At 35.3% G+C, this 27,983-nt stretch overlaps 2 protein-coding genes across 3 annotated transcripts; both read left to right on the top strand.

Moving 5' to 3' along the window:
* The first annotated feature begins 6,747 nt into the window (after positions 1-6,747).
* Positions 6,748-12,610, top strand: LOC114729979 (uncharacterized). Of its 2 annotated transcripts, XR_003738798.1 has the most exons (11): positions 6,748-7,061; positions 8,239-8,366; positions 8,501-8,572; positions 8,700-8,845; positions 8,956-9,070; positions 9,156-9,236; positions 9,864-10,001; positions 10,569-10,656; positions 11,034-11,144; positions 11,231-11,356; positions 12,004-12,610. XR_003738798.1 is itself a non-coding variant. In XM_028916996.1 (10 exons), the coding sequence occupies exons 1-10, from the start codon at positions 6,809-6,811 to the stop codon at positions 12,042-12,044; spliced, it is 1,173 nt and encodes a 390-aa protein (XP_028772829.1). In that variant the 5' UTR covers positions 6,748-6,808; the 3' UTR covers positions 12,045-12,610. The 2 variants fall into 2 exon arrangements, 1 of the variants encoding a protein (XP_028772829.1); XM_028916996.1 differs by lacking the exon at positions 11,231-11,356.
* An 8,611-nt stretch (positions 12,611-21,221) lies between these two features.
* Positions 21,222-27,559, top strand: LOC114730005 (probable methyltransferase PMT14). Its single transcript, XM_028917024.1, has 7 exons — positions 21,222-21,382; positions 22,452-23,111; positions 23,665-23,875; positions 24,239-24,521; positions 25,243-25,629; positions 26,406-26,483; positions 26,982-27,559. The coding sequence occupies exons 2-7, from the start codon at positions 22,470-22,472 to the stop codon at positions 27,211-27,213; spliced, it is 1,833 nt and encodes a 610-aa protein (XP_028772857.1). The 5' UTR covers positions 21,222-21,382; positions 22,452-22,469; the 3' UTR covers positions 27,214-27,559.
* The last annotated feature ends 424 nt before the right edge of the window (positions 27,560-27,983 follow it).

Below are 27,983 nucleotides of genomic sequence, written 5' to 3'. Positions count from 1 at the left end.
AGTTTCGAGTACAGTGGGGAGAGGTCATTTTTTGGTGTACATAGTTGTATGCTCCACCCTTGTCAACTTTTTTAGGACTGGGGTTGTAGTTAGGAGCTAGGTGGAGACATTTTTTTATAAGTAAGGTGATAGAAATTTCAGTGATAAGGGAGCATTAAGTGTGGCTAGTATCTTAATATCCACTTTTCGTTGAATACATTGAGTGTGGCTAGTATCTTAATATCCACTTCTAGTCATTGGCAGTGATGCTATCAGCATAAGCTGACAGTTGATGTTAAACTGATGTTATATAATCAAATCAGGTTATCCTTATCATTATCGTTGTCATATTCGGATCACTTGTTGTCATTTTTAAATTTGTTCTGGTCATTGGCAGTGATGCTATCAGCATAAACTGACAGTTGATCTTAAACTGATGTTATATAATCAGATCAGGTTATCCTTATCATTATCGTTGTCATATTGGATCACTTGTTGTAATTTTTAAATTTGTTCTGGTCATTAGCAGTGATGCTATCAGCATAAGCTGACAGTTGATCTTAAACTGATGTTTATAATCCGATCATATTATCCTTATCATTATCGTAGTTATATTCACTTCACTTGGTGTCATTTTTTGTTGGATACCAACAGGATATATTAAAGTAAAATTGAGTCACTTGAACAAAAAATGGAAACCAATAGCACATGTTTGATGGGGATTGTTGTCATCATTTATTTTGGTGTGGTTAAACTCAAATTCATTCATGCCACTGGGGAATAAATTAGCATCATGGATCTCAACAATCATAAATTTATGGACACCAATCTCTGTTAACCATAAGAATACACAGTAAATTTTTGGTCAGCCTACAATGCACATTACATACAGCAATCTAACAGAGGACAAGTGAATTATGAGCCTAACATCAAGACACCTAAGAACGACACCTTTTCTTGGACTTTGTGCTCTTGGTTGGTTGTGGTTGTTGAATAAGAGCCAATGCCTCGTCACGTTTTTCATTCAGTTCATGATTCACCAACCACCATGTCAGGTCACGACGAAAGCCAGTAATTTCTTCCTCTGTGTAGGTAAGGGTCACACCAGGTTCCCATCTTCTCAACCACATCATGTAGTGCACCCCACAATCCCTCCTGTGGACACAACAATATCAACACAGTTAGTTAACACATTTGACATGTGCATTTACCACACAGAATTCGAATTTGACAAAACTGACAAGTTATTCTGCTGGGAAACTTTTGCAAATATCATGGGAGACATTGGCTTTTTCCCAACCAATCCTGGCTTGACCAAGTCCAGTATAATATTGAACCTCATCCTCTGTAAAAAGATTCAGGACCAACATAGAAAGTTTAATGATTTACAAGTTCAAAAACTAGGGTAAAGATAATGAGTTTTTCTTACACAGTTATCCACAGCCATTTCCACTGGGTCTTTGATGACAACCTTCTTCTTCTTCTTTCTGTCTTTAGTTCTGAAATGGTCACTCATAGAGTCTAATATGTGGAAATCCAATGTGCTAGGCTAAATGGCAACGCAAAATCAGTGTTGGCCAACAAGAGCCGGACTAATTATGAAATCACATTCAGCTAAGTTGTAGCCAAAGAACTTAGGAAGAAAGAGCTTCTTATATTTTTGGGCTTTCCAAGTTGGATCATGTGCCATCATGTTCTGCATGACATGAAATTGTTAATCCATTAACAGAGAACAAGTCATTTCCAATTCAATTGCTGTCATTGGTATTTGCACTCGAAATTATGCAACCTCACCATGAAATCCACATTGAAAATGTGCCTCTTTCCTGGCCCCAACTCTGCCTTCATGTCCTCCATCTCTGCCTTGCACACCAAATTAAGCACCTACAGAAGACAAGTGAAAACGTCATTATGATACAATGATGTCAAGAAACATTATCAAACATAATCATGGGTGCAGGGACAGAGCATTCTAAAATACCTTGTTATTTACTCTGTTCACTCCACCCAGGGAAAACAGCTGTTGTCGGTCTATATCTTCATCAAACATTTTGATGACAGTCCTGAAAACATTGTTAGATGTCAGTGACAGAAAGTATGGTGTTGGGGACATCATCACTTGTCATTCCCATGTATTTTATTGTCATTTTCAATTCTATTGCTGTCATTGTCAGGGCACACTGTGTCATTTAAAAACAAAAGACTAGCCAGGATATACTTATATCTTCCCCTCTTCCTCTCCCTTGGGTCTACGAGATATTAAAGTGAAAAAAATGTCCCTTTTCTCCTTTGGCGTCTTTGTCCTCGGAGCTGCCTTGAATTCCATCCACGGAGATTTAATTGTGGAACTCTTTGCCCTTGTTGACCTCCTAAGCTTAGTCGATTTTTCAGGCCCTCCTTCCTCCCCACTGTCACTACTCACCCATTCACGATCCAATAACAAAGGAAAATTGGTAGGGGTCATTGTTAGTACAGGTGTATCTTCCTCACCCTCATCATCTGAATCCCGAACCTCCTTATCATCATCTTCCTCCTCTTCAACCACATAATCATGACTGACTTCCATGTCATCATGGTCATCTTCCTCCTCATCAACCACATGACCTCCTTCCCTGTCATCATGGTCATCTTCCTCCTCATCCTCATCGTCGTCGTCATCACCTCCATGACCATGACGGTTACCCTTATCTTCCACCTCCTCAACCATGTAATCATCACTGACTTCCCTGTCATGAAGGTCATGTTCTTCTTCATCCTCATCCTCATCCTTCTCATCATCTCCTTTGCTGGTTTCATCCTCATCAAGTTCATCATCTCCGCTTCCCGCTGCAACCTCTCTTGCAATCTCCTCCACCACTCGGTCAACATCATTAGCTTCTTCAGATTGTTACCACCTGCATCACCAATTGTTTCAACCCCTTCTTTAGTAGTGGCATTCTCATTCCCCATCCCCTTAACTTTGGCATTCAATCCAATCAGCAGTTTGAGTAGCTCATCATCAAGAGCCTTCATTAACGTCCTCTAGCTTTCTTCAAGCTTCTTAACAAAACGAGCACTCAACTCCTTCAACGCCTGCATACACAGTAAATGAAGATATCAAAAAAATTGATCACTATTATCAAATGCCAGTATCTCACTAGTCATTTGTAAATAAAGTCTTGTCATCTCAAGTATCAACCTTGCTAATAGACTTACTTAAACTTAGGTCACGTATATTTTCTAAATTCCCACATACCAGATCTAAAGACTGCAGAATTGGACTGTCCTCATGTCCTGCTGAGTAAACCTCGCTGCCACTACTTCCATGCAATATTCCCATGTTGCTACCTCTCTCTTTCTCCACCCTCCCCTTTATCTTCTCCTCAGTCCAATATTCAATGGGGCTTGTTGAACCCCGGTCAACAGACAATCCCAGCGAGAAACGCTCAACAAAATACAGCTGCAAAACCAAATAAAGATAGGTCACACTTCTACAACAATAACATAAAACAAAAATATAATGAACCATAAGAAAAATATTGACTTACCAGTAGCAAATAAAGACACCCTCCAACATTGTAGGTTCCTTTCTTCTTCTTCTTTATCATCTCCACAAAGTCTCCCATTTCCTTCCACAGGTTCTTGATTATATATGTTGACCAATCATATTTCCTAAACCAATCCATCATGTGACGCATCACTTTCAACAAACGTATATGCACAGTTGTGCTTGGCCCAGGACATAAAAAAACTCCAACTGTATAAAGCATAAATAGGAACTCAAAATTGTCGCTTTCTTTCCCAGATAATATCCTCTTCAGTATCTGGGTAAATGGAACCTTCCAATAAGTGTCCTTTAACCTCTTGTATTCCGGGTCATCCTCACTAACATCAGATTTCACTTCCTCCCCACTGTCAGGTACACCTAGAAACTCATGAGCATCTTTTGCCTCAATTGCCTGCCCTTGCCCCCTAATGGTCAAAAAATGTGTTGGTGGGTCATAGCATCTCAACAATGACACAAGTAGATCACGTGGAAGTTGCTTCACATTCACATTAAGCAAGTTCCCAAATCCCATCCTCTCAACTTTCTGCCTTAACAGCCTGTTCTTCTTCACATACTCAGCCAATGATAGAAATCCAGACAATGAGCACCGGGTGTACAAGGGAACATCATACTTCTTCTTCTCACCTTTCTCTGGCTTCGTTTTGTTTGCCCTCTCATTATACATGTCTTTCTCTTCTTCACTCAAGGCCCTCCATGCCTTCCCCACTTCAATTTTTTCTTCTCTTGCGTTTTTACACTTTTCCCCTCGTTTTGCCATATACTCCCTTCTGAACAACACAAGCCCACTATAGACTCATTTGCTTTTGGACCCTTCCCCTTCTTCCAACACCATCTCGTATAGTTCTGCAAAGTCATCAATGTACGATCATTAAGTCATAATTGTTATACAAATACTAAATATCTAGTTCTTTCCAGGTATGTTATGGTCATTTCCAGTTCCTTCATTGTCATTTACAATATGGCTATTACAGACTGACAATAAGGATGCTACTATGAATATGGTCGTTTCCAATTAATTTATTTTCATTACTAATATGACCATTACAGACTGACGGTAAGGTCATTACTATGCATATGGTCGTTTCCAATTAATTCATTGTCATTTACCAGTATGTTATTGTCATTTCTAGTTTGTTCATATAATCTTTCCAGTCAATCAGACAGTAGGGTCATTACTGAGAATATGGTCATTTCATGTTCCTCCATAGTCATTTACCAGTATGTTACTGTCATTTCCACTTCGTTCAGATAATCTTTCTGGTCAATCAGATAGCAAGGTCATTACTATGCATATGGTCATTTCAGGTTCCTTCATTGTCATTTACCAGTATGTTATTGTCATTTCCAGTTCTTTCATATAATCTTTCCACTCAATCAGATAATTTTCCCACTGATTTGGAAACCCATTTTTCCCTAACCTCACAGTTCTCAACTTTGTTATAGTAAACAATTAGCATGCCACACAGACTCAGCATAAACCCTTAATCACCATTCCTGTCATTCACAAACTTCATCACGTCATATCTAAATATTGCCTAATCATTTCTTCCACCACTCACCCAGAAACGTCGACCACAGCACGAAACTTAAATGCCTAAACTTATCTCAGTGAAATGCCGTTGATGCTTGTTAACTGCAATGGTGAATAGAGCTAGGAAAACAGGCCGAGCCCGTCAGGCCGGCCCGTTTAGGCCCTAAAATTATGAGGGCCGGGTTTGATGTTTTTCCCTTCAAACGGGAAATAAGCCCTGGAGGGCCGAGGGCTTAAAAGGGCCGGCCCTGGAGGGCTGCGGGCTGGCCCGTTTAAGCCTTTTTATAATTTTTTTTGTTTTGTAAATTTTTTTATATAATTCTAATGTTATTAATTTTTTACATTGTTAATAATATTTCAAATATTTAGTTATTATTATCATTTTAAAATTAAATTTAGTTTTAGACAATAATTTATCCAATTAAATTTTTTAAAAATGGGTTAATTTGGACTTTAATAATGATTTGATTTATATTATATGTATTGATATTTTTAAACTATATATATATTTGATAATAGAGTATTTTTATACTTATATAACATGTATTCTATAATTTGAATTAGAAATTCATGAGTTTCAACAACAATATTTCTCACATTAAAGTAAAATAATATCTAGATTGAAAAATTTAAAAGTAAAATTCCTATAAAGAAGAAAAACTTGATATTTTTATTATGAAAGAAAAGCATACTTATGAAGAAGAGTAATTAATTATAGTGATGATGAAGTTTCAAAAGATTAATAATAGTGTTTATTTATTATACAATTGTACTATAGATAAAACTTTTGGATGTTGTTATCTTGTTAATAAATGTTTTAGATGTTCTTGGATGTTGATGGATATTTATATATGAGGATATTTTATATTTTTTATTTAATTTTATTCATATTTATGTCTTTTATTAATAATTTCATTGGTTTATTTTTATTTTTTATAAAAAATGATAAATATAAAAATAACATTTTTTCTTAAACGGGTCAAAAGCCTGCGGGCCGGCCTTGAGCCCTGTAGCTTAAGGGCCGGGCCTAGCAAATCGGGGTATTTTTGAAATTTCAGCCCTGGAGGGCCGGCCCTTTTAAGCCCGCCAGCCCTGAAGGGCCGGCCCTGATTCCCAGCTCTAATGGTGAATCACCGCGCGCCACCCTTTGTCCTTCCACACAATCACACCGACGCGACCACGTTCGCCCTTCAAACAGCACACCCTTCCACTTCGAACTCCTCTGCTGTCTTACGCGCACACTATTTCGGGGTCATCAATTATCCAACTTGCCAGCATTTTTAGGGCAGAAACAGAGATGGTGGAAGCGAGAAACCAGGAAACACGAGCGACAGTTCGCGCCTCTCTCTCTCTGCTTTCAAACTGTGACTGCCAAAAGGGTTTTTTAGTAATTGCTCAACATTTGCATAATCCCAAATCAGGCAACACTTTCCTATCTGGTAGTACATTTGCTTAGCTTCCTATTTTGGCATTTTATAATTTCAGGTTTCTTTATACGTCATTTTCCCTTTTGTTTATTACAAAAAAATAACAGCATATTTTTATAGTCATTCTTATTTTGAAATTTCAAAATTTAAAAAATTTATTATTATTTTTTTTAATATTTATAGATTAGTTATGCGGATACGTGTGTGTAAATACTTCTCACTTTTGAAACATATTCCAGTCGTTTTTAGGCGAAGGCAAAATAATTGCAGGCGAGGATGCCGTAAAAGGGCGGTCTGAGCATCCCGCTCGACCGGACCTCTCAAATGAAGCGCGCAAAACTCAAGTCCAATGCCAAAACTTCAAATCACCATCACAATTCTTCTTCTTCTTTGAAATCGTTCATGGAACCCCCTGCTAACTTCTTTCCCTCGAAGCACGAGTTCCTCAGGCTCATCGTCGTCGTTACATTCGCATCAGCAGTTGCTTGGACCTGCAGTCTCTTCTTCACGTCTGTTGTTGATTCCCCAACTAAGCCATTTTGCGATAGCAACGTAGAGTTTCCGGATACGTTTTCCGGTGAGAGCTTCTTCTAATGAAATTATTTTCTTAGCATGACTGTTTAATAGGTACATAGTGGATCATGAATAGGAAAGGGGTAATACTACTGACTTTCATTGCATTACTTCGATAGCTCTAGAGCTCACTTCTGTGCTTAATTCGTAGACTTATTTAGCTTCTATCTAGAAAAATTTAGAATGATGATTTTCCTCTTTCGTGATAAAATCAATGTCTTCATGGCTTAGTGGGCACCTGCATTTTGAGGTGCGTTGCCCTCATCTGATTCTTTCTAGCGTAAGATAATATTTCTTATCGTATGGTATGAATCTAAGTGTTGTTGGGCCGCAAACTTTGATACCGGAAAAATAGACACTGACACCATGGGGACTTGCTTGCATATGTAATTTGAAGTATCAGTGTCTAATACATCTGCACACGCGCATTCTGTAAGTTCCCACCCTTTCTGTAAGTTCCCATCCTTCATAATTTTGATATGAAAAATACCTAGGCTTGATTAATTGCACACAACAATAGGTATTGGGTTTGGCTTTCAATCTTGGAAAAACGGATTAATTGCACACAACAATAGGTATTGGGTTTGGCTTTCAATCTTGGAAAAACGGTGGCTAGGTTACTTTACTTAAAATAATTGCTATTTACTAGTCAACAGGCCAAATCGCCACACTTGATGCTACAGCTCTAATCTGAGTGAGTTTGAGACGTCTTAATATAACTATAACTTTATGTAGTGTACAATGAATTGCACATGATCCTTTTGTCTTTGAAACTCTTTTTTTTTTTTTTTGGTTATATTTTTTCCTATTAATCAGTGATTGAATACACTTAAATGTCATCCCTAACAAAATCTATCACTTGTCAAAATAAATAACTGACCTGTTTTCTCCTTCTTTGAATAAAAATTGCACACAATCATGTGTCTGTGTTCCATTTAATACATGTTGATTTTTGGAATTTTGACCATTATATTGTTGTTTCACTCATTTTGGTCCAACATAGATGCCTTTGCAAGCACCTCAGGGAGTTTTTTTAACTCTTCATGTTACCTCAATGGTTTTCTCTTGAGTGTATTGACTGCTTTATAATGTTAAAATTTCATAGGCTCAAGGTATAGTTGTGGGTTTAATATTTGTTTCCCGTGTAGGCATTAATTTCTTTTGACTCGAGATTGTCGCAGATGATTGTGAGCCTTGCCCAAGTAATGGAGCATGTCATGATGGCAAATTGGAGTGTCTCCAGGGTTACCGAAAGCATGGGAAGTTGTGTGTAGAAGATGGAGATATTAACAGATCAGCTAAAAAAATTGTGTGTTCCTTGAGCTTTATTTATTCTGCTTTACTAATACTGAGTAATGAGGGCAGCCTTCTTTTCCACCTTTTGTCTTTGAATTTTATGCCTATCACTCTGACTTGCTGTTCTTTTCTATGATGTTATCACAGTCAGAGAAAGTAGAATGTAGCCTATGTGAAGATTATGCTCAATATTTGTGCTATGGAATCGGATCAGTCTGGGTCTGTTGACACTTTTAACCCTCTGATTGTGCGGTGTATTTGTATCCCTATCAATTTCATTCTCTAATGCTAATGCAGTTTGACTCACATTGATGGTTCTGGTTTCTTGTTTGTAAACCCTTTGCAGGTTGAAGAGGATGAAATATGGAATCGCTTTGGTAATTTTGAGCTTATGGAAAATGTTCTTCTGGATAATGCACTTTATAATTATACAAAACAAAGGGCAATTGAGACAATGGCTAAATTAATGGAGACAAGGAAAAATTCTCTTGGGTATATCATATTTTCTTACCAACCTCCAAGGATCATGGTTTAGTGACTTTTGCTTTTTGACATATGTTTCCTAATACTTCGGATATTTGATATCCTTCTGTCTCATATAGGATGAAGGAGTTTAAATGTCCAGACTTATTGGTGGAGCATTTCAAGCCATATACTTGTCGCATTCATCAGTGGGTCTCACAGCACATTCTAGTTTTTTTGCCGATTTGTGCCATGGTACTCCAGTCTTGAAGACATTCTTTAATGTATATGTTCCATTGTTAATATGATTAGACTTATTGACTGTATTGGGATCAAACAGCTTGTTGGATGCACATTCTTCGTCTGGAAAATCCATTGGAAGATACGCATGTCAAGAAGAGTTGAAGAGCTTTACAACCAGGTATGGCTGAACATTGTTGTTTATTTAATCTGATTCCTTGGATGATATTTTATCAAACATTTTCCGTCAGTTAAATAGAGTTGTTAGATAGATCGCTTTGAGTAATATACTGGTTCTGAAAGATATTTATTATGGATAGTGAATGAATGATGAATGGCCATGACATACTTTATGAATAAATACATATTGCCAGGCTATGTTTGTATGGTGAGCATATCCCTTCGTTGAAATTGTTTCAAAGCACATTAACTGGATAACCGTGCCTGATGTTATTGGATATGCTTTATACTTCTGTATTTTATAAATGTAAAAGTGTCCTTTCCTTTTCTTTTCTTTTTTTTTCAAATGTCCGTACTTTGTGCAATTTGAAGTCTGCATTACATAAGAAACGAGAACTCCAGTGGTGCAATGGGACAATAGATTAGATGGCAAATAAATTTAACATTCAGTTTTATCAAAAAGAGGAAAAAATATTTGTGTGTTTTTTACTCCTTTAAATTGCACTTATGACAGCTCTTCGTGCCTGCTGTTGTATGTCTGATTAATTGTGACTTCATTCTGATTCTACTCTTGTATTTGCTTCAATACTCCATAAAAAACAACAGTCCTTTGTTGCTGATGAAATAGGTCTGTGATATACTTGAAGAGAATGCATTGATGTCAAAGAATGTTAATGGCGAATGTGAGCCTTGGGTTGTTGCCTCTAGATTACGAGATCACCTACTTTTGCCAAGAGAGCGGAAGGACCCTTTGTTATGGAAAAAGGTACTTAGTTATAATGGACTGAGCCGCACTTGATTATTCTGTTGTCATCCCAATAATTGATATTAGCATATTGAAGCAACCTGTGTGGGTATATATATACTTTGTATTCAAGTTTTTCTGTTGCAGAAGTTTCCCCACACGTTGTTATTTAGATATAATTTTTTCTTTGTACTGACAGCCTATTTTTTCAAATTTTTCCTGCTCCTCTCCATGTTATTATTAATATTCAATTAGACAATCATATTTCTTTCAATCATGAGGCTTCCACCAAGATAGAGACATGCTTTGTTGTGGTATATCCCTTTAAAGAATTCCAGAGTTGGGGTTTTCGGTCTTTTGTCATTGAGCTTGTTAATTGATTAAAGATACAAATGTTTAAAACAACATGTCTGGTCAAGTTTGAACTTAAATATTTGAAGAGCTGATGTTCATGGCTACATTGGAGCCATCCAATAACTGTTGACCTTTAATTAAAGTTTAATAAGATGAACATGTCAGTGAATCTTTACTACTAACTCATTGAATGATCGTTTAAGTTTTTCTTAATAACTTTGCTTTGCATCACAGGTTGAAGAGTTGGTTCAAGAAGATTCTCGAGTAGATCGCTATCCAAAGCTGGTGAAGGGCGAATCCAAAGTGGTATGGGAATGGCAAGGTACTTACCTGTTACGTTGAACTTTTGAGTAGTCAATATATTTTAAATAAAATATCATAATTGAGGGATTTTCACTAAATTGCTCTCATAATTCAAATCACAAACAATATAATTGTGGTTAGATCTGCTTAAACCTGATAGACATGATGTCCTTCCATCATAAGGATCAATTTATTCCACTGATAATCTGGTATTGTTTTTCTGACGGCCGAAGGACAATCTAGATTTGTCTGTTAAACTATCCGTGGCTTCTGAGGTCGTAATTGATGTGTCTAACGTTTTGATGCACGTGCAAGCCACATCTACAGATCATTTCAGCACATACAAATATTTTTCTTGAGTATCACTGATTGTACTTTTTCCTCTATGCTTTATAGTTGAAGGCTCCCTAAGCTCCTCAAAGATAAAGAGAAAAATAGATGCAAGCAAAATGGAGGTCAGTGAAGGTGCAGACCTAAGTTATCAACAACATTCCGTTCCAAAGACTGGTTAGTGTTGTTTTTAGCATATGATTTAATTTTACTAGGTTCTTGATGTAGTTGAAATGATTTGTTGTGGTGATAAATTGATGCAGAGCCTAAGGAACTACTATTTTGACACAAGATCTTTAAATAACGACTTTAGTTTCTACTATGTTGGCTGAAACAACTTGTGTATCAGCCGAAGGCAAGTGCTACCTTGGTTATATAGAGATAGATGGGTAAGCTATGCTCTCTGGTGATTTCATCCATGTGCAAGCCTTTAATTCTCCCCTGGTTGATTCCCTTGATTGATTTCTTTAATGTTTTATGGATGCTAGGTTCAGAATCTTCGTTTATGTTTACACTTTACAGCACCAAGGGGCATATGTGGCAATCATGTGCATTTTCCCCTGCTTTTGACGCTTATCAATATCAGCGCATTTCATTTATGTTTTCTCCTCATCCACCCGTAGCTTTAGTTCCTCTATTCAGTATTCTGAACGCATTTGGTTGTCATACAGGCATGCTTAACCCCTATGACTTTTGGTGCTTGCAGATTCTCAAAATGTTATGTTGTCTCCTTACACGTACTTCCTTATCTTTAAGAAAGAGTATAGTTACACTCTTTTGTGACCATGTAAATTCAGTTAGAATTCATATGTAACCATGCAATTTCAAAGCCTGCACGCAGCAGGTCACCCCAAACTTATGATTAGTTAACTATATGCTGGTTTTACCTTGGTCCTGGTAGCATGGAAATGATAATGGTCCAGGGCCTGGAAAGTGCCATAGTTGTTGCATATTTCTCTTGGAACTGGACATAAAATGTGCAGTAGCACCATGTATTGAAGATTATTTATCTTTTTTCGCTTCATTGTTTCTGCAGTTTTACAGCGTGCAAGTTGTAGATCCGTTGGACATGTCTAAACTCGGGGATGTGCTTACCGCGGACAAGTCCTCGAGACCAGTAGATCTTCTGTCTAATGGAGAAGCAGTAGTGTGGTGTCCATATATTAAATTACTGTTTGTTCATCTTTCTTGGCTCAAGAAAGAATGTCCCTTCTTAGAATTAGTGTATTGTGTGTTAAGCATAGATATAGATGTATATGATTACTGCCCTTTTTTGGCAAGTCAAAATAGGTCCCAGTAATTCACAAACTTGCGTCCATTTCAGCCAAGATTAAAGACGCATGGTTGTTGCATCGTTACACATTGTACATAAATGGTTGATTTGATGGGCTTAGAGATTTCGAGCCCAAATCCGGAGATTGCGTTGTTCCGAAGACTTCTCAATAACTAATACGATGGTGATCGCCATGACTCAAGCGAAGTCAGAGGAAAAAATGACGTGACTGGGGAGGCAGTATTTTATGGCATGTGTAACCAGATCAGGACAGGACTTGCTATGTCGGCAAGCATTGGGTTTTCTTTAATTTAAACGTCTTTCCTTGATTGAAACTTGCGTTTAATATTAATAAATGACTTTTACGTGATCCCTGGTTTCCAATCGTTTCTCCTGTTACTCACGATATTATCTTTTCATTCTATTTTTGGATAACATAAAGAAGCCGCCACGCAATCCCTCTCTCTATGCTTGGTATGAGGGGAAATGGAGGAGAGGGGAGAAAAGGCAAGTCTGAATGAATTTGATTTAAAACATTGGAAAAGTGAAGTTATAAAATTTTAACAAAGAATTGATGTAAGATAAAAAATAAAATAAAAAAAAAACAAGAAAACTTGTAGTTTGATGTACGATTATTCCCTTAGAATGTAAGTAAAAGTTTCATTCTCCACTCGTAAATGGTACTCCCTCAAAGTTCTCATGAGAAAGATTTCCATGGTGTTTCATAATATAACACATTTCGTTTAAAATACTAATAATCTTTACTTAATATTCCTAGTTGGTTGTAAAAATTTTGTAAATTTTTTTTAACTAATTATATTAATTTATGTAAAATTAGTATTAAATATTTATAGCAAAAGTTAGATAGAGTACCACACAAAAAAACATTACAGTGATCTCAATCCTTGATGAGATTTTAATCGTTTTATTGGGTTCATTGCCTGATTCTCATCTTAGGACAGGACGGGTGGACAACGCCCTATTTTAATATACTTATTAATAAGAGTTAGTTGACTAATTTGAGTAGATTAAAAAAATTTGTTACTAATTTTAACTAATTCTATTAATTTATTTAAATTAGTATCAAATATTTATAACAAAAGTTAGATAGAGTACCGCACAAAAAAACATTACAGTGATCTCATATTTATTTATTTATTTTTAAGGATAATCTTTTTAATTGTTACATATATGAAATGTTTCATTAAATGTTAAATCTAATACACTTGATTAGTAAGGATTTTTTAGGAAAGATAACATCTATTTATTATAAATAACTAACTTAACAAACTTTCTTAATCTACTCAAACTAACTCTTATATTAAGGGGGTATGATTTTTTTAATACAACAAAAACAAGTTTTAATGCATATGTTTAGTAACAGCAAGGATTCAAGTTCAAAATACGGCATGTTATGCTCCTCTCTTAAATATCCATAATTCTGAATTATTTTGCTTCCTATTGTTGGAGAAAATGTGCAGCACTTTAGAGAAAATAGCAAAATCAAAAGTTTATCTATAACTTGGGCAAATGAAATTGATTATAAGCTCATATATCTAAATCTATGTTCATACAACTTCCCAGTTTTTTCAATCATAATCGAATGCATCAGATCCCACAGAGAGAGAGAGAGAGAGAGAATCAAAACTCAAAAGTAGACGTTCGTCTTGGGCAAGGCAACGGGGAAATAATGACCTCGGTCTATGGGGCATGGCGCACGCTCATTTGTTATTTCAGTAATTCAGTCATAAGCTATGTAGATATGTACTAGGAAAAAAAAATTGCACCTGAAATCTCTCTATTCTAATTGTGTTCTGTTTTTCATTTTTATAATTTGCTATAAGTGGGAATGGATGGAGAAAAGGTGACATTTGGTAGGACTCAAAAGAATAAAGTTAATAGACATTCATGAGAGTTGATAAATTTTATTATTTTTTCTTCATTCTAGAAAGTTTGTATATATATTTTTTAACTCAAGCAAATTTTATAGTGTTTAGTACCCATTAATGTAAAATTTGTTATTAAAAGTTTAAAACTACACATTCAAGCTGATTTCGTAGGTCCCACTAACAGTAAAGCAACGATGTTATCAATATAGTATCAAATGCCCTATTTTGACAACTTCATGCATATTTTTACATCTAAATAAACTTTATGGTGTCTAGTGCTTCTTAGGATAAATTTTATTGTTAAAATTATACCTTAACCCTTTTAAATCTTAAATATATTTTATCAGCATTTCATGGCAAAATCACTATTGAAATTTGTTGAGTCAGTATTTTTCATTAAATTAAACTAATGATGTTAAGATTAAAGGGTCAAAAGTACGTGTTTTAAACTTAAGAGAATAAACTAAAACTTAATATAACTTAGAGGGGAAAACGTATTCTTTAGCCAAATAAAAAGACTAATTTTTCAAAGGGAGAAAATAGAAGAAATGAAAAACTACAAAAATAAACTACAAAAACCATAAATAAAACGTGATTACAGCATAAGTACTTGAAATCATATTTTCCCCTTACTAATTAACTCATTTCTTGCGACTAATGGGGTGAAATTTGCCTCACCATATGTTAATATCACACGAATAACTAAAAATATGTAGGAATATAAGTAATTTTTGTCTTTTTTCTAAATTTTTGTCAGTAAAAAATATAAATTTTCTTCAATACTATTTAGGGTATTTAATATTTAATTTATTTTATCTTTCAATAATATTATAAATAACTAATTCATCTAACGAATGTAATATTGTTAGGCAAAAAAATTATTGTAATATTGGCTTTGTTAAGTATACATTTATAAAATATATATTTTTTACATATTAAATAATATAAATTTTATTTAACTATTATTTTCTTGTTTGGGAGTGATAACTAAAGTGGACGTATATTATATTTGTCGGGATATTTGGATTTTTAGATGTAATAAGCTCTTTGGTACAGACAATTGTTTTGGATCGTTTTAATCCCCACTCTAGTTTGTCTAAGTTGTTGCAGATTAGGACTTTCCAAGAAGGAGCACCATACACAGCCATCCTCCTCCTTCAAACGAGGCAAACGTTCCTTTTATTCTTGTAGGTTCTGTCAGGGTAGAGGTTGATGGCTCTATGCTTAAGGATGGTGGAAGCGGCTGCACAGGAGTTGTTAAAGATTAGCAAAGATCAATGGATTTATGGGTATAATTGCAAGCTAACTAGAGTTCCTCCAACGATTATAGAATTGATAGGGATCAGTCCAAGCACTTCGATTTTGTTGGTATAAAGATTTTAGGTATGCCTATCTCGTTTCTAATTATATTTAATCTATTAATCTTTTGTATAGTATATAGAAGTTGTGATAGGGATTAGTAGGTTGCAATCAGCTATACAGCTAGAGATGATGATAACTCATTAAGTGACTAAAACTTTTTGGAATTGTTTCTTTTTTTCTTTTTTCTTTTTACCCACCTAATTCACCGGAGTTTTGCTCCGATTACATCTGGATCCGACCCACATCGCGCACTTGACTGTGATGGGTGGATCTCCCAACAGGGATTTCTGCATATGTTGAGGCTCGAACTCGAGACCTCGTTTAAATGGTACCAAGCCGCTTATTACTTAGACCAATACCAATAAAGGGATTATTCATGAGACTACTTGTCCTTATACACCTCAACAAAATGAGATAGTAGAACGTAAGCATAGGCATCTTTTAAATGTGGCTAGAAGTTTGGGTTTTCAATCTGCTACACCTTTAAAATTCTGGGGGGAAGCAATAAAAACTGCCACTTACCTTATCAATAGAACTCCTTCTACTGTTTTAGGATATAAAACACCTTTCGAAATGATTTATGGGCACCAACCAGATCTGTCCTCCTTGAAAGTTTTTGGATGTTTGGCCTTTGCCACTAACTTACAAGCACAAGATAAATTTCAACATAGATCCTACCCTTGTGTTTTTCTTGGTTATCCAAGGTCTCAAAAAGGTTACATTCTGTACAATATTCAGACTAGAAATATACTCATTAGTAGACATGTGATCTTTGACGAAACAAAATTTCCCTTTAAAGATAACATACGTATCAATCAAGGGGGAGACGCTAATATCATGATTGATCTTTTTAGACATAACTATCATAGGTATGAGACTGAATCCTTTCCTCCAATACAAATTGGGCAAGATGATGTAAATACAGACCAGAATTCAGTAGAACAAAATGGTAATGAAATTCATGTTGAAAACAATCAAAGTATAGCTAGACCTATTCATGAAAGGAAACCCCCAACATGGATGAAAGATTATGCTTGTACTGCTGACACTTCTTTCAAGTCTTTGCTAGGTTATGCATGCGTTGTTGATCAGCCAAATTTAGATCTCAAAGGTAAAAGACAGGTAAAATACCCTATGCAGTCTTTTCTCTCTTATTCACATCTGTCACTTAATTATAAATCTGTGCTTTCAAATATTGATGGTATTGTCGAGCCATATAATTATGAAGAGGCAGCTAAGGACCAGAGATGGGTTGATGCCATGAAGGCAGAAATAAAGGCCCTCCAAGATAATGGTACATGGGAACTAGTGGATTTGCCAAAAGGGAAAAGACCCATAGGTTGCAAATGGGTCTATAAGGTGAAATATAATGCTAATGGCAATGTGGATAGATTTAAGGCAAGATTAGTTGCAAAAGGGTATAGTCAACAAGAAGGGGTGGATTATTTTGAAACTTTTTCACCTGTCATTAAAATGGTCACAGTTAGAGTAATTATTAACATTACAGTGATGAATGATTGGGACATATATCAAATGGATGTACACAATGCCTTTCTTCAAGGTGACTTGAAAGAGGAAGTGTACATGAACATTCCACAAGGATTTGGCAATACAAAACCAAATAAGGTATGTAAATTGACCAAATCCTTGTATGGTCTTAAACAAGCATCAAGGCAATGGAATGCCAAGCTCACTGAAGCTCTTTTAGAAGGAGGTTTTAGGCAGTGCATGTATGATTATTCTCTTTTCATAAAGCAAAATGATTCTAAAATTACCTTGATATTAGTTTATGTAGATGATCTAGTAATAACTAGCAACAAGCCTGAGAGAATCAATGAGGTTAAGAGGTTTCTACACAACAAGTTTAAGATCAAAGATTTGGGACAGCTTAGATATTTTTTGGGGATTGAGGTAGCAAGGTCCAAACAGGGTCTGATTCTTAATCAGCGAAAATATACCTTGGATATCTTATCTGACATGGGTTTGACAGCAGCAAAGCCTCTTAGTGTTCCAATGGAGAGGAGCACAAGATTGAGTGGCAATCCAAAGAATGAGAAAGATGATCCACTGCTGCCTGAACCGACTTCCTATAGGCGCTTAATAGGTAAGTTGTCATATTTAACAATTACTAGACCTAATATAAGCTTTGCTATATAGGGGTTGAGTTAGTTTATGAATAGCCCGAGAAGATCACATATGAATGCAGCAATGCGAGTAGTAAGATATCTCAAAGAAACACCAGGACTTGGGATCTTGCTTACTGCGTCAAAGAAATCTCAGCTAGAATGTTATGTGGATTCAGATTGGGGAACATGTCCAGACACAAGAAGATCTGTAACTGGCTATGTTGTCAAATTTGGAGGATCTCCGGTATCCTGGAAAACAAAGAAGCAAAATACAGTTTCCAAGTCTTCAGCTGAGGCAGAGTATAGGGCACTGGGTAGTGTTGTTTCTGAAGTAGTCTGGATTACCAGATTACTGAAAGATTTGAATATAAACGAATTAGAACCTGTTCAAGTATTTTGTGATAGCAAGTCAGCTATTCATATTGCAAATAATCCAATTTTTCACGAAAGAACTAAACATATAGAAATCGATTGTCATTTTGTAAGAAAAAAGTTGCAGCAAGGTGTTATAAATCGGCAACATGTGAGAAGCAAAGAGCAGCAAGCTGATATATTTACAAAAGGGCTGGGCAAGGAAGATCATCAAAGGATTATGAGCAAGTTAGGGACCATGAACTTGTATGCCCCCAAACTTGAGGGGGAGTGTTAAGAAGATTTATTATTCTGTTTAATATTTGAGTTAGTTATTATGTTGTATAAGACTCATCCTTTCTTGTATTGGGCCTCGGCCCAGAAAGTCTGTATAAGTGGAGGTGCTGTCACTCTCTACAGATAGAATGTATTAGTCCTCTCGGCCTTTCCTTCACTAATAATTTTGTATTATTCAGTCAATACCATGAGTTCATAGTTTTCTCCTAAAGCTAGTAATGTGAACCTACTCATCATGTTACGGGTGGAGTCTGTACAGATTGATTCTAAAAAGATCACTTCTTAATACGCTAACATTTAGCCAATACGAGCCTGTTAAAAGTGAGTTGGCCCACCAACCTCTCTTTTTTTTTGTTTTAAAATTTTTTCTTTTTTAATATATATTTTTAATTTTTAAATTAAATTACAAACTTTTAAAGTCTAATTTTCATTATTTTATATTTTCATGTAATTGTATAATTAAATTAATCTCAAAACTTAAAATACAAACACAAAATTCATTTTTAATAGTTATTTTAATAATATAAAAATCATAAAACAATAAAGACAATGAAAAAATAAATTTAGAATTAAAATCTCTAAAAAAAATACAAAACTACATTTAAATTTAATGAAAATAATAATTTTTTTCTTATTAAATTCAAATAAAACATGTAAAAAAAATTTTTTAAAAAAAAAGTGGGTAGCCTATGAGGGTTGGGAGGTTGAAAAGAACTAAATCAAAATGAGTTTATATTTTCCCAACCCAACAGTCGATCATTGAAGGTTTTATTTTGGCCATAGTGGTACTTATTCATATATTTTCATGTCATTTGCCGTATGAGTACTTTTATTATGTGGTGGTGTTGTTCTTTTATGGATCTTATTTCATGATGCTTAATCTTTTAAATAAGGAGTCTATATCTTTGAATTTATGCGTTTATAAGGAAATCCCAAAGAGTCTACACTCTAAACAGTGGACAATTTTTTATTGATATATATATGTGTGTGTGTGAGAAAACCAGTGAGCACCAGATTTCTTATTGCATAAAGGGTGAATATGAATTAAATGAGGAATATTAATTGAATGGAATATTAAAATATGCCATGGTACATAATATCCGTTAACAATGTCTTCTTCGTCATCTTGAAAATGCAAGGATTCAATGCATTATCAAAACTGAAGGAAGGGACAAAGCTTTGGCTGGAAACATGTTTTTGAAATTCAACATAGAGAAACAAGATTTCAGTGCTCCTAAATTGCCATGACTTCTAAGAATTTTAAAATGAAAACTTTTTTTAAATATTTTCCAAAACAATAAAACAAATAGCCACTAAATCAACCAGCTTCTGATATCCAAAATGTAACACCCCATTTGACAACCTAGAGACTCATCAATCAATTAGCCAAATCTTACGAGGGCTTAGGGACTTTGTCCCCAAGACATTCTTTATTTTTTCTATTCGTTTTATTCTTTTGCCTCTGTCTTTTCTTATCTATTCTCCCATTCTCTCTCATAGAAAATTCTCAATGATTGGAAAAAGAAAAAAAAAAGAGGAGTACTAACAAATGTTAAAGACCAAGAAAAATTATGTAAACAATTATTGCAGTGTTGAAATGTGTTTTCAACATGATAATTTTGCTAATATTCATCTTTGCTGCAGATAGCTGTTATGCTTTGGCAGTTTTAATAGCAATAGAAGCCATGGTAAAAATCAAGAATGGGTTACTAGCTAGTCTATCAACGCAGCATTTGATTGAGTCTGATCCTCACAAAAGAAAATGTTATCATATAGGAGGATCTTTAGGAAAGGCTTTTTTGTTCGCAACTGTTAATGGAGTTGCGATTAAAAAAAAAAAAAAGAAATACCCATATACTGGGAAATTAGGAGTTCTAGAACAGATACTTCACACCATTATTCAATATAGATGATTTTCACATAACCAATCCCATGTGATGAGTATGAACTACTATCTCTGGTCCTAATTATAAAATAGTATTTGTAAACTATAAATAGGGTCTTATAATTAGAACTTAGGGTAGTAATAAATATAGTTACAAGGTAGCCAGTTGTGGCCATGACTGATGTACATACCTACAGTTTCCTCTCATATCGGCAGGAAAGGGAATTACTAAAACCTTCGGAGAACGCCATGATTAAAATTTGAGTTTGGAGACTTAGGTTTCTCACTAACTGCCTCTTGATCACCTCTCTCTTTCAAATAAAGTGTTCCTCCTTTTGTTTCCCTTCAAGCTCATTTAAGTCTTTTAGTTTCCGAATTTAATTTCAGTTTACCCTCATAGGGTATAGTGACATTTTAAAAAAATTTTAGGGTATTTTGAAATTAAATCTCTATAGGAGAGATTAAATAAAATTTTTCTTATTAATAACGCGCTTTATTGCTATTTTAACAGATAGTTTAGTTTGACTATTAGGCCGATATCACATATGCCCACTGCACATGAAAATGTAATTAAATAGCCCTAATTGGTTTGTTAGAGTTCTAATACTTGAATTCAAAGTGCTTCTTGAATGCTTAGTATAAAAATTAATTAAAAAGTTGAATTTAATTCTAAATATAAAATTTTAAGCTTTTTTGTTTTTTGTATTTATTATAATTTTTTTAACTAATTTACCTAACTCATCAATTGATGTACAATCAAATATAATACATAAATGTTTTTAAAAATTATGTTATATTTATTATAATTAATTTATTTGAGAATATCAACAACAATCATGTGAAGCCAGGTTTCACATATAAACAGTTAAATCGGTTAAATCAGCTACAAAATATCAAGAACTCAAGATTCACAAGCTAGAATTACCTTTCCTGTTGTCGGCCAAAGTGTCAAATGTGGGCCCAAGGATGCTATCCACGCGTCAATGGCCGTCCCCGAATTCTCCAATCACTTCACGCCTTCGTTGCGCTCCTCGCTCCTCCTTTTCAACATAAATTCTATTATTCTAATATATCCCCACCGTTGCATCTCTATTCTATACTCTCCCTCTCTTCAGCTTTTAGCAGAGCTCCCTGTTCCCATCTCTCCCGTGACTGATTCCAGTTAGCGAGAGATCTATAAGGGAAAGCAGAAGGAGAAAGAGCTTCGCCATACTGAAGACGGTCTCCATTAGGTTGGCGTTTCCATTCTCTGTCATTTCTCTTCTTCTACTGAACTTGCTAAGCATAGCATTCGTCTGGCTACATGATCTTTTTTCATTGTTTGAACTTCTTTTCCGTTATTGCTATGGCTTAAAGAAGTCAGTTTTTGTTGTGATCTTGCTGTTCATTTCAGCACGAGTTCACATTTACAATGTAAAATTTCTACTTAGCAGCTAAATTTTGGTATGCTTTAGTTAGTGTCATTGTAGATCTTCATTGGATCCAATAAAACAAAATACTTATTACTTTGTGATATTGTTCCCTCTTAAGTTTTGCTTCACGATGTATTTTTGTTAGCATGTTGCTTTTTTTTTTTTTTAAATGGTTGCGAATACCAGCTCTATCCTTTGTTTTAGTTTGGGGAGGAGCTTCTGTGGTATGTAATACTAATACAAATGAGTGAGATGTAGAAAAAGCTATCTGGATTCTGTTAAGATCAAACACAGATCTAGTAGTTATCTGGATTTCGTGGTCACTTGGTCAAGCAATGATCTAGTGACTACGAGAACTTCTACTTGCAGAGTTCTCTTCTCACCGCAAAATATCAATAATCATATGTTAGGTTCAAAGTCCATTTTCATATTTTAATATTTGTAAAAAAGAAAAATATCTCGATGTGTCGATGACGGGAAGGAATTAAATTTTTCTTTAATTTATTCCAAATAGTATGTGGATGAACTCACAAAACTCGTAGTGTTAAATGATTAACCATTATTGTTATATATGCCTTAGAATTGAAAATACATTGAGGTGTCAAACTGTCGGTGTCAAGATAATTAGTGATGGAAAGTGAATTAAGCTAGTAAATTTTTTCTTCTCTTTATTAGAAAGTGAAGTTGTACCATTAAGTTTCGTTATGCATGCCATCTCAGGTCTAGGACGTCAATATGGTATTAATATGTAATTAAGCATAGAAAATGTCACTTGCTAGTTAAAACTAGCAGAAACTTGGCACGTTTCTTTGTTTCTTTGTTTCTCCATTACAACATACTTATATATCAGTAACTATGTCGTCTCTAATTTCACTGCTCATTGCCATAGGTTATAACGAGCCAATTAATGGGTTCAAAAAGTAACATATCAAGCCACAGAGCACGAAGACCATTGTCAATATTTGCTGTGATTGGTCTCTGCTGTTTCTTTTATCTTTTGGGAGCATGGCAGAAGAGTGGGTCTGGAAAGGGAGACAGCTTGGCCTTGAAAGTAAATAAGCTGACAGAATGCACTATTTTGCCCAATTTGAGTTTTGAATCTCATCACAATGACGTAGCAATTGTTGAATCTTCTGAACCAAAAGCAAAAGTGTACAAGCCATGTGATAGCAAATATACTGATTATACGCCTTGCCAAGAACAAGATCGAGCAATGACATTTCCAAGAGAAAATATGATATATAGGGAAAGGCATTGTCCTCCTGAAGAGGAAAAATTACACTGCCTTATTCCAGCCCCGGAAGGATACACGACTCCTTTTCCTTGGCCCAAAAGCCGTGATTATGCCTACTATGCCAATGTTCCTTACAAAAGTCTGACAGTGGAGAAGGCAGTTCAAAACTGGGTGCAGTTCCAGGGAAATGTGTTCAAATTTCCAGGTGGAGGAACCATGTTCCCTCAAGGAGCAGATGCATATATTGATGAACTTGCAAAAGTTATTCCTATTAAAGATGGCTCAATCAGAACAGCTCTGGACACTGGTTGTGGAGTATGTCAATTCAGATAGTGATTCTGATACACACACACACACACACATATTCTTTGTTCGGAATTTGTTAAAAGTTCCTCATAATTCATTCCAACTCATTTTCTTTATTTCTTCTACAAGCTTTTCTCTTTTTTTAATTCTTTCTCAATATATGAATTTGACCTCCTCTTGTCATTATATTTGCTTATTGCCTTCTAAAACATTTGAACTCCATGTGGATGAATGTGATTCATTATTTTTATTGGCGCACTTCTGAGAGAATCCAGAGTCCCAGCATTTGGGTATCTAGAGTTGAATTTAGATTCTCAACCGAAAGGCTTTTGTTGTGTTACATATTTTCATTTCATTTCATAATCCTTGTGGCAATGGTTGTTCTCCTGCTTCTTGCTTGTAGGCCTTTGATATGTATTTTGAGTCAACAAAATGATTTTTTTCGTTTTGGGCCACACCACGTTTTGCTTTGGTGTGCTTTGTGGGACATATTACTTTCTTCTTGTACTTGTCAATTGATTCCTTATTGCCAGACTAATAGAAACATGAACAAATTTTACAGGTTGCAAGCTGGGGAGCTTACTTACTAAAGAGAAATGTGCTAACCATGTCCTTTGCGCCAAAGGACAACCATGAAGCACAAGTTCAGTTCGCACTGGAAAGAGGTGTACCTGCTGTAATTGGTGTTTTGGGCACTATCCATCTCCCCTACCCTTCAAGAGCCTTTGATATGGCCCAGTGTTCACGATGTCTGATACCGTGGACTTCTAATGGTTAGTCTAAAATGAACGGTCATCAAGCTTGATTAACATAATGTTGCTATTAGCATTTTCTTTCTGTAGATGATGGTACACCTGAACTTCCAAATTTAGCCCTGCAAATATCAATAGAATTTTGAGCCTTCTTTGGTGTTGATAGTCTATTCCCTAACAAGTTGATGGGTATCTTCCTGTTAGGGTCCTACATCATATTTTCAATTTTTATAATTTCTACAAAGGTCTTCTGCTACTTTGAAGAGCTGTTTTCCATTTAGCAGTGGAGGAGGAAAAAAATCTGACTAAAAAAAAAAAAATCAAATTGAAATGCAGCGTTTCTCTGGAAAAATTAATCAAATGACTCCCTTGTCTTGAGTACAGATGGAATGTATCTAATGGAAGTTGATAGAGTCCTAAGGCCTGGTGGATACTGGATTTTATCTGGCCCTCCAATTAATTGGAAAACATACTACCAGACTTGGCAGCGTTCAAAGGAGGACCTCAAGGCAGAGCAGAGAAAAATTGAGGAGTTAGCCGAAAGTCTTTGTTGGGAAAAGAAGTATGAAAAGGGAGATATTGCTATATGGAGGAAAAAAGCAAATGCTGAATCCTGCAAAAGAAAGTCGTCCAATTTATGTAAATCAAATAATGCTGATGATGTATGGTAAGTCATTCTCCTCTTCTCAATGCTCATTTGCACTTGGACTCCGTTTCCATTATGATTATATACAGTTGAAGGGATTTAAACAATTGCTTAAGATTTCATACTTTTCCGTCTATCCTTTTTTTTTTTTTTTTTTTTAAATGTCACTATTGTTGCTTTTAGGTAATCATGTACTAATGTATAACTTCATTGCACCCAGTGAGTTTTAGAAACTTTTCCAAGTAAGCTAGACTTGATAGAGAACAAGACGTGGATTTTGAGGTTGGAAATAATAATAGCAACAGAAAAGAGAGTTGTCTTAATACCGTTTCTCTAGTTATCTTCAGAGTGACGACCAAAAACATGACCAACACTGGAGTGGTACCTAGAATGTTCGGCCATTCGAATCTCAGCAGTAAGATCCGAATTTTTTTTTAAAAAAATAAATATTAAAGAGTAAATTACTTGGTCCTTCCTGAAGATATATTTAAATAAATACCCTGAAAGATAATATTTATTTCTTTTATTAAAAATACAGTTTATTATAGAATATACTCCCAAAACTTTTATCTCAGTGTTATTTATTTTTTGTTGGAAAACATAAGTTTAATTTCTTCTAATTTTTGAAAAAGTGACCATTTTATTTTGGTATAATTCATATTTGATGCTTGTTCTCTCTCCCCCTCTTTTGTGATTGTGGGTCCCTGATTTCTTTTCTTTTGGTTGGGGACTGTTAAAATAGGTACAAAGAGATGAAAACATGCAAAACCCCTTTCCCTGAGGTAATCAATAAAAATGAAGTTGCTGGAGGAGAATTGAAGAAATTTCCTGCTAGGCTTTTTGCAGTCCCTCCTCGGGTAGCTAAGGGCTCTGTTAACGGGATCACGGCTGAATCCTATCAAGAGGACAACAAGATATGGAAAAAGCATGTTAATGCTTACAAAAGAATTAATAAACTGATTGGTACTACACGATACCGGAATGTGATGGATATGAATGCAGGCCTTGGGGGATTTGCAGCTGCACTTGAATCACAAAAGTCTTGGGTGATGAATGTTGTGCCCACTGTTGCTAAGAACACTTTGGGTGTTATCTACGAGAGAGGTCTTATTGGCATTTATCATGACTGGTAAGTAGCGAAGAATTCTCTCTCTTCCTTAACCATCCAAGGCATGTATTCCTTACAAACTTTCCTTGCAAGCTGGCTTCTTGTACTTATAACTAATTATAAGATTAATAATACTGCAACAACAGCAAAGTATTATCCCACCAAGTGAGATTGACTACATGAGTCACAGTATGTTATTATAACTCTATCAACAACCAACTTTTCATGTATGTCCTTTTTCAAGAGATCCCGATAGATAACTTCCATTATTTTTCTTGGTTTCCCTCCATATCTCTTCACGTGGCCCAAGATCATCTGTTCAACTTTGTTTCACTATTACTTCTTTCGCTTTCTCTGCACATGTCCAGATCATTTTAAATGATTTTCTATTATTTCTCCTCAATAGATGCCACATCAACTTTTTCTCACGTACATTATTACCGATCTGGTCTTTCTCGTGTGGCAGTACATCCATTGCAACGTCCTCATCTCTACCCCTCACTCCCCACAAAAACAATATTCTTGCTCTTACTGTCTTTCTGACACCCGAAATCCGCTACCTGTTATTGTCTAGCATCACTAGTCTTAATTATAACTATTAGTTTTATGATCAGTATTCATGTATGAACCCTGCATTAAGTAATAGTTGATTTTTGAGGACTTCGCCAATGCAGTTCTTTTTCATTCGCACTGCTAAAGGTGATCTAACAAGTAATGTAATTCTTCATCTGCCCAGAGGAGAAAGAAAATCCTACACTATGAAATTCTAATGATTTGCTGTATTGTTCTTTCTGCAGGTGTGAAGGCTTTTCTACTTACCCAAGGACATACGATTTTATTCATGCTAATAATTTATTTAGCTTGTACCAGGACAAGTAAGTTTCTCTCCCTTACTCCCGAGTGCGATGAGTCATATATTAGGATTCTAGCCCTGTAATCTAACCCCAAAAATAGAAAAAAGCCATATTTGGCCGCTGGATTCTAAGAATATTTTACGTGGAATAACCAAATTTTTTAATTTTAATTACTTCTATAGTTCCAGATTGCATGTTTTGTGGGCTATCAACCGAAATAAAATTCCGTTTTTAGTTTCTCTTCCTTCTTCAAGTTTTGGTCTTGCAATATCAACCCTAGTGGGGTGATTTATTGCCACAATCGTAAATAATGATCTGATTTGGAGCTCAAAGCAAGTCAGTGTACAAGTTTCGATGTGCATCCAAGATTTTCTTTTTTGTTCCGAAATTGGAATGATCAATTTGATCCAAGATTAATCTCAACCCTTTCGAAAAGGGGAAGAACTCCGCCCCTTATATTAAAATAGTAAATAATTGTTGTTGTATCGAAATAAAATGCTTTCCGATTTGATTAAGCAGGTGCAGTCTAGAAGACATACTTCTGGAGATGGATCGGATCCTGAGACCTGAAGGGGCAGTCATCATCCGGGATGAAGTAGATGTCCTGAACAAGGTTAAAAAAATTGTTGGAGGAATGAGATGGGATGCCAAATTGGTGGATCATGAGGATGGCCCTCTAGTTCCTCAGAAGATATTGGTTGCTGTGAAGGAGTATTGGGTTGGCAGCAGCAGTAACCGCACGTCCAGTTAGGAGTAAAATAGGTAAGTTATTGTCTTGGAAAAATTATAAATCTGCCTCCGTTATAAAGCAAGGTTCATCAGCCCCAAGGAAAAATAGGAGAATGAAGGTTACAGGGGAAAGCCAAAAAAGAGAAGAAAAGTACAATGCAATACAAAGGACTGGTTATGCGAGCTTATTCTACATCTTAGCCAAACAGGCACATCAAGTGTAGATAAAATAGATCGTAACTAGTCTTGCTAAATTTATTTGAAGAATATTTAATTATTTGATTCTGAGCCTTAGATGTTGTTGTATTGATAGTGAGACGTGAATAATTATAATATGAGAATATGATTGTGCACTATTGAAACTGTTTCCTCCAAGTTTTTCCTGGTTATGATGGGAGGCATGTCAATGTCCTCAAACGGGTGACATTCACCAATTGGATGCCATACATACTTCATAATCTTTGTACCCACAAATTATAGAGTTCATACTAATTGCTGGAAGTGGACCTTCGTCCATTGGACCCATTTACTTTGTAACCCTAATTTCTCTCTTTTTAGTTTTTGTTATCTTTATATTTATTTTTATATATTCTGTAATTATCTCCAGGATTAAAGAATCATATCATTTATTTTATTTCGTCAATCATTGAGAGGATTTTATCAGATTTAGTCAACCTCTCTCCCTCTATGTGTGTCCATTGATCCGAGCTTGATGAATGGTACTGCTATGGAACAAGGGGCAATAAGAGAGAATGATGCTGAACTTTCAGCTTCAAAGCAGACCTTTGTGCA

Source organism: Neltuma alba, unplaced genomic scaffold, assembly GCF_004799145.2.
Source record: "Neltuma alba isolate B1F8T4 unplaced genomic scaffold, ASM479914v2 tig00012697_pilon, whole genome shotgun sequence".
In the NCBI taxonomy this organism is placed as follows: Eukaryota; Viridiplantae; Streptophyta; class Magnoliopsida; order Fabales; family Fabaceae; genus Neltuma; species Neltuma alba.
Note: the sequence above shows the minus strand (reverse complement) of the source record. Positions and strands in the feature narration are given on the sequence as shown.